General features: G+C 32.2%; 1 protein-coding gene across 1 annotated transcript; it reads right to left on the bottom strand.

Annotated features, from left to right (window-relative positions):
* Positions 1–1,086: 1,086 nt before the first annotated feature.
* Positions 1,087–6,202, bottom strand: LOC114282657 (Transmembrane amino acid transporter family protein). The gene is made up of 3 exons (XM_028225401.2): positions 5,788–6,202; positions 3,513–4,120; positions 1,087–1,771 (listed from the first exon to the last, which is right to left on the bottom strand). Exons 1-3 carry the CDS (start codon positions 6,116–6,118, stop codon positions 1,226–1,228), a joined length of 1,485 nt encoding a protein of 494 aa, XP_028081202.2. The 5' UTR covers positions 6,119–6,202; the 3' UTR covers positions 1,087–1,225.
* Between the last annotated feature and the right edge of the window lie 1,725 nt (positions 6,203–7,927).

The raw sequence follows: 7,927 nt of genomic DNA, 5'->3' as shown, positions 1-7,927 counted from the left end.
CACAAAGTGAAGAGAATTTAGTTCTTATAATTCTTTATTTATTTATTTATGCTAGGATCTGGTTCTTAGAATTCAAATAAGGTGTTGAGAATGTGATTTTTATTTATTTATTTATTTTAATGATGAAAAACTTCTCCAAAGTAGAGAGGGCCTTTTGGATCCATTGTTGCAGAATAAATCTTAGATGCTTGCAATCTCTTGTAAATTACAATGGGCCGTTTGGTAGAGTTGTGGGAAAGTGATTATAACTTATAGCTTAACAGTTTATAGCTTATAACTATGAACATAAGCTGATTTTTGACTTATAAATTAAGCTTCTCCTCCCCCACTAAAAAAATAAGTTGATTTTTGACTTACAAAAAAGCTATAAGTTGTATTATTAAACTGAATCAAACACATCAAAATAGCTTAAATTAAACTAAAAGCTTAAATAAGTTGGAAATAAGTCCTACCAAATAAGGCCAATATAGGTACCAACAAGATCCGAAAATCTAATATGTTTGAATTTATGAGTCATCTCTTAACTATTGGACTGAGAGTATCTCCAAGATATCTTCAAAAGAGATTTGTTAGTATTATCATATTTTAGTCATTCTAATGAGTGAGTTATTATAAATAGTTATTTTAACAAAATTCTTCAATACTAGTTATATTTGAAAAGCCTTGAGACACTCCTTAAACAGTTTGTGTGTATAAATAAAATAAAGAATTGTGTTGGAATATATAGATAAAAAATAAATTAGGCAAAATAAAGAATTACTTTTTTTATAGTTTAGCTAGTAAAAAAAAAAAAAGAGTGAGATTGGAGTTGTTCTCATGTGGATTGAGGATGTAATATTTGGTGGTAGTTATGCATTAATTTCCTTTTTGCATAAAGTAAGAAAAATGGTTAGATTCATCTCACGTTTTACTTATTAGAAGCAAATTGATTGGAGTTATTTGACAAGGTAATAAAGCATATAGAATTATTCCGGAACTAGAAGATTTAAAATATATATATATATATATATATATATATATATATATATATATATATATATATGTGAAATGAAAACAAAATTATTAATAAAAGTAAAGAGCCATATCTTAACTCAAAATAGAAAGCTATGCCAATGTTAAGGTCTTGGTACTTTGATGAAAAAAAAAAAAAAAAAAACAAGAGGAGGAAGAAGAAGAAAAACTATTCAAATCTCGCAAAGACTATAACTTCTCCATGGGTTTATTCTCATGGCGAGTGAGCTCTATGTAAGTCTCTTATAAGTAACTTGGATGATGAAATGGTTCCAGACACAGCAAGAAGGCAGCCCAACACAATGAGCAATCCATTGAGAATGATAAGCGGTCTTGATATTTGATTCCAAAAAACCTTGGTGTAGAATGCACATGGAAAAATGATGCAAATTGCAACGCTGACGAGCGAGCCTGTGAGGCTGAGAACATACTCAAAGTAGGGCACAGCGAGAGCCAAGGCTAGTATTACAAGCAACAAAAATGAGCCAACACTGCCTCGGACGATCGTCCTTGTCCTGGATTTCATGTTCATGGAATGAGAGAGATGGTGATCGAGATGCATTGCGAAGGGTGCAAATTCGAGTGCGTATTTGGTCATTGGGGTGAGAACCGTTGCCCAGAGCGCGATCTTTGTGACTATGAGGTTGCGAGGCATGCTGAGGGTGATTTGGGAATTTACTTCAGGGCCAAACATTTTGGCACCCATGAAGGCTAAGGCTGTGTAGAGTAGTGTCACCAATGTGAAGCTCACTATAGTTACCTGCATGCAAAAAAGTAATTAACATGCGAGTTTGAGAATTCAATATGTTCTTATACCAATTGAGAAATCGGTATGCTCTCATACCAATTGAAAATAATATTAATTTATCACATTATTAAAATGGATCCTGTTTAGATTTTATTGTTTCTTAATTACATAACACATGTTGGTGAATAAGAAAAACTTAGTATAACATATTAGTTTGTACAACATCTTTTTGCAGAAATGATATACTCTTGATGCAATGGACATGAAGAATGAATTTGTTCATACACATTTTTAGTATGTGAAGAGAGTGATTATTTGGTGGTAAGGTTTACTGTTTCACATCATTCATTGCTTGACACTTGTCAAGTTATTCTCCAAAAACTCAATAAAAAGTATTAGATTCCATTATTTCAACCAATGAATTTGAAGTTAGGGCACCGCATGAATATATCCCACAAGCAAAAAATAATTTCTCGTGTAAACAATACACAAAATGTGATTGTGGACCTAATACTCAAAAAGTGTAATTTTTTTTTTGATCGGTAAATGTTAGTTGTTAGTTGTTAGATTAGTACCTACGGGAGAAAATCTCCCCACCGTTGGCAAAGCACTAAGTGCTTGCACACCCTTAATTCAACTCCTATAAGGGAAATTGAACCCATGACCTCCTTGGAACTAAACCCTAAGGGAGATATGGTGGCCAACTAGGTTAGGCCTAGTTGGTTAACTCAAAAAGTGTAATGACCCTACCTAAAATGGTAGGTTCTACTATTTCACAACCAATCAAAATATATGTATTGTGCGCATATTCTTTAAGTGTGTGAGCAAAATCAGACTCATGAACATCTCTATCCCTTTCATGTAATGGAGAGAATTTGTATTTTATTTTTATATTAATATATGGTCAAGTTTGGATGACATGAATTTTAAGGGAGAACGATAATATAATTGTGGGTCTCTATGATTCCAATATTTTGAAATGAATTGAAATAATAAAGTTATTTATTTTAACAAGAATTATATTCTTAAACCAAGTAAGAATATGATTCCCTTACTTTCTCACAGGAATTTCATATTTTTAGAAAAATATTTAACTATTTAAGAATAAAAAATAATTATGAATCACACCATATTTATTTTTTATTTTTTTCACAAAGATTCCTAATAAAACCAAACGTGTGAATCTTAATGGTAATAATTAATATTCTTTTTCTGGCTCAAAATTTTTATAATCCAAAAGTTGCATGTACATGTATGTTGCTGTGCTATTATGTAAAATGCAGCAATTATAAGTTGACTTGAGCTTTTGCCAAACAATAATACTACAATTCTTTAATTTATCACTTCTAAATCATTTTTAATGATATTATATTGAGGTTAATCTCGCATATAAAATATTTAACAATTCTAATGATATTATATTGAGTTTAATCTCGCATATAAAATATTTAACAAATCAAAATTCAATACTTGTCAAACACATCGTTAAAAGTGAATTATAAAAATGATAAATTAAATATCTCAAATATTTTTCTTTTATCAAAAAAGCACTTAGTGGGACCAACTGCCCCCCACACTTAACCAATTTTCAGTTGGAATAAAAATATGATTACAATATTTCAAAAGATATAAAACAAATTACAAAAACATAAGAGAATTTTATTCATACAAAAAAAATTGATTAGAATAATGTGATAATGTCATTATTGTAAAAGAAATTTAAGTAATAGAAGTAAAGAAGAGAATGACAAACCTTAGTGAACTTGGAGGGATCTTTCATCTCCTTATGAATATTAGGGAAGACAATATGTCCTGCAAAACTGAATATGTAAAGCCCAGAAATCGCCGGAATATTCTCAACACGAAGAATCGGTATCTCCCTGTTCGCCTTCACGCCTCCCAAAATAGGCGTTAAAGCCACCATCGTAAAAATAATGAGTGACATAAAAATACCCCCGATGGAAAGAAAAGATATAGAAGAAAGATCTCTCAGCCACAGACTGGGAAGCGCGACCAAGACCGCGATCACAGTCAGCAGCTGAGAGGTCGATAAGTGAATTGAGGGTAAGTCGAAGTGGGCCCCGAAAAAGACGGTATTCAAGTTGTCGTGGAGAGAGATTGTGTAGGAAACAAGAGCCATGAAGATTTCCATGTAGATGAAAGAGGCTGCTAGGAGCCTTCCTTTGGTGCCGAAAGCGTGGTGTCCGATGTCTGTGTAGTTCATTAATTTGGGGTTGTTGGAGAGGCATTTTCCGAGGAGGTGGGAACTGTATGCACAGACTATTCCGAGGCCGACGAGGAGGAATGCAGAGGACCATCCTCCGTTTTGTAGAGCAAATGGAGTTGATAATTGTCCAAGCCCTGTTAAACAGTAGTACGATGTTTCAGGTAAGAATTATCCAATTTTGATTTAGCATGTCAACATTAACGTCCGTTTGTTTTCAGAGATAGAATGGAAGAAATTAACAGTGAGGGGATTGATAGTGAGGAGATTAATAGTGAGAAATTGTTAAATTATTTTTATATAAAATAATAAAACAAATAAAAAAAATATAAAAATCAAACATTAATATTTTAAAAAAAATTCACAATATATAAAAAATAAAAAAATTTCTAATCCCCTCACTATTTTTCTAATACCATCTCTACCTCCTCACTATGAATCTCCCTTCCAAGGGTATTAGTAATACCAAGGTATTAGTAGTCCCAAGACCATCTCTCAAAATAAATAAGGTATTAGTAATATCAAGGTATTAGTAGTCCCAATCCCCTTCCTATAACCTCAAACAAACGGGACTTAAGAGTACTATGTCAGCTAATGTAACATGAAGTGATATTGATTACGTAAAATTCTGTTCAATAATATTTAAAAATGATGTGACATAACTTATTTAGTGTTGTAAATCAATCATTTAGGCCTCATTTGGCAAGTAGTTTTTGGAAAATGTTTGGTAGCTCAAATTTTTGTGGCTCAAATGGCTCAAATCTGTCAAAACGACGTCGTTTTACACTCAAAATCTGTCAAAACGACGTCGTTTTGACAGATTTGAGCTATTTGAGCCACAAAAATTTGAGCTACCTATCATTGTCGGTAATTTTTTTAGTCAAAAAGTTAAAAAGTTATTAAAAAAAATTAAAAAACCAACCATTCATATAAAAAAGTCTAAAAATTTCATTTTTTCTTTACTTTTTGTACATCTTTTCGTAAAAAGTCAAAAAGTCAACACAAACATATAAATTTTTTTTATATTATATTTTAGCCAAAAATTTAAAAAATTACTAAAAAAATCTATTTTCAAACGAGGCCAGTAAAAAAATTACAAGTGGGAGATGTTAATTTACTTTTATTAAATAATTATTGAATTGTGAACCATCAAAAGTAAAAAGGAAGAATGAAGAGCAGTGAGAAGGCAAAGTTAAAAAGAAAAATGATATATACAAGTCTCATTTTTTAAATTTATTTGGGTAAATTATATGAATACATCTTCTGAGATTTGTTTAAAATACAGATTGTCCCCTGTTATTTGAAAAATTACAAATATCTCTTTTTTAGAATTTTTTATTTAACTAGAATTAACTTTAAAAAAATGAAATTCATAATTGCTCTTTTATACAATAATAAAATTTTTTAAATTATTATTTGAAACATATTTTTAACATTATTAAAAACTGTTAATTGACTTGATGATTTATTAATAAAAGGAACAATTTGTTATGAAATTAGAAACATCATGGGGTAAAATGTAATTTTCAAAATTATAGAGAGCGATTCGTATTTTAATCAAATCTCAGAGAGTGTATTTATAATTTACCCAATTCATTTTAATGTGTAAGCCAATTATTTTTTAAATTCATTTTCTAGACTTAATAATGTGTAAGCGAAATAATTAATTGATAATTAGAAAAATTATAAAAGAGTAAAATAACACATAAGAGTAATTGATTGGTTAATCAATCAACTTGAAATATAAATCTAATTTTTGAATTAGAATAACGCTACTCAAGTTAAAAAGGGAAGATATTAATACCTATAAGCATTCCAACCATGTTGATGACAGCATGAGCAAAAGAACTGTTGGCGTTTACTCTAGGAGTAGCAGCCTGGTCGATCACACTACTACTCTTGAACAACTCCTCCTCAGTACTGATATTGATGTCGCACTTACACACCTTCTCGTCTTCCTCTAAGCACACACTGCACCTTTCCAACGACGCCGGCACAGCAGCAGCAGCAGCAAGCTTTCTGGCATGCACCGTTTCGCTGGCAACTTGACTTCGATGACCCAAACAGACACAATCCGAGTTTGGTACACAACAAGAAGGTAGCTTTGCTATGGATTTACACTTCTTCCCCAACATTCTTTCTCTCTCTCTCTCTCTCTCAAGTTCAGTTCCCAATTCCCACAAAGTTGGGTTGGGATACTTACGTACTTGAGTTAAGCTGGGCTTGAGAAAAGAGTGAAAGGGAGGGTGGGAATATTTATAAGACGAGGAGGAGGACAAGGATTGAAGGTTGATTGATACGCTTAGGTTGTCATATATCATACTAAACTAGAAAAGAATCTTAAGTCACTACTACTACAGTACTACTGTTAGATATGCGTTTCTGAGTGGGGGAGGTGGTTCCTGCTACTTGGGGTACAGTATAATTTAGCTTTAGCAATTTGCTACAATGCAACACACAACCTCTTGGCTCCTCCATTCCATGCACGATTAGTGAGAGAAATGGACGAGAGAGAGAGAGAGAGAGAGAGAGAGAGAGAGAGAGAGAGAGAGAGGACAAGTTCCCAGCAATCCTATAAATTTAGAAAAATACCCAGAAAAATATATAGAAAACAAATCTATAAATCACAATTATTGTAGATGGAATTAACATCACACAAATTTTAATTTTACACCATATAACTCATTTCAGGATAAATGTCAAAGGATATATTCATAGCCCATAGCATTTTTGATTTTTTTTGAGAGGACAAGAGAGTAGTTATTTGTCTCAACATATTATCAAAATTTTTTAGTAGTACTTGGGGATTTGTTCAGAGAGATGCAGTAGTACTTCAAGATCTATTACATGTTGAAGGCCTTTTGTTGTTTTTATCATCTATTGTTTTGACACAATTTTTTGGTTATTATTGTTATTAGGGTTAGTTATACTTAATATTTTTTCACTTTCATCAAAATTTCACTTTAAATCATTCACTTTCAATTATAATAGTCAATCTCCGTCAAATTGTAATTTTATCTTTTTGCCCATCTATAATTTAAGAGCCTAACAAAAATTAAAAGCAAAAGGATTAAAGTAAGATTTTGAAAAAAGTGCAAAGCTGCTTTGTGTGCTTAACCCCCTTCTTCTTCTTCTTATTATTATTATTATTATGAAAAATGCTAAAAATAACCTTAAGAGTTGTTGTTTGTGCTAGAAAAAGTGTATTGAAATGTTTAAAGAATGAATAAAAATATATAAAAATATTTTGAGATATGTAAAATATGTATTAAGATTATAAATATTTTTTTTTTTAATTTTTTTTTTTTTGAACGGCAAAGGAAGAGACTTCATTGATGAAAATGTAGTACAAGGTACAAACAAATTACACCAATAAAGAGAAAAGAGGAGCCCAAAGTTGGTGAGGAACCAACGTAGGGGACGGGCCAAACCAGCAAAACAGATCACCAGCTATCAGAACAAAGGGACATATCACCAGCAGCAGATCACTAGCAGCAGCAGATCACCCTTGGACTGAACACCAGCAGCTTGCAGATCAGAACATATCACAAGCAGAATCAACAGGTTAGATCACCAGAACAGATCAAATACAGAACAAAGTTGGACAACAGAAACACAGAACAGCCGATGGGAACTGAGCAGCAGCAGCGTGCATATTCAGATCAGAACGGAGCCAGATGAAGTCACCCTTTTGTGGATTAGCCTCTGTGATCCTTAGTAACGCTAGTTTGCAAATGTGACTCAGCAGCATACCATCAAGTTGAAACAGATCAGCACCCTTTCTTACCCTTAATTGATACAGTGCCTAACAGCTGAGATGTTGTACAGAAAATCATTGATCGAAAAGTGGAGCTTCGTAGACGTAGCTTTCAACCAAATGGCAATCCTGGTAACAATGAGCTCTTGCAGCTCCTGCAGATTTGGCGAAGATGCTTGAAAAAGAC

This window comes from Camellia sinensis, chromosome 7 (genome assembly GCF_055761805.1).
Source record: "Camellia sinensis isolate YWXY chromosome 7, ASM5576180v1, whole genome shotgun sequence".
Lineage (NCBI taxonomy): Eukaryota > Viridiplantae > Streptophyta > Magnoliopsida > Ericales > Theaceae > Camellia > Camellia sinensis.
The sequence above is the reverse complement of the archived record's forward strand: the minus strand, read 5'-3'. Positions and strand labels throughout refer to the sequence as shown.

Bases quoted from the DNA above. Each gene is read 5' to 3' on its own strand.
- LOC114282657 (XM_028225401.2), bottom strand. From the start codon at position 6,118: ATGTTGGGGAAGAAGTGTAAATCCATAGCAAAGCTACCTTCTTGTTGT. The intron at 4,121-5,787 runs GTATTAATATCT...ACTGTTTAACAG, and splicing joins CATGGTTGGAATGCTTATAG to GGCTTGGACAATTATCAACT. The intron at 1,772-3,512 runs GTTTGTCATTCT...TTTTGCATGCAG, and splicing joins ATCCCTCCAAGTTCACTAAG to GTAACTATAGTGAGCTTCAC.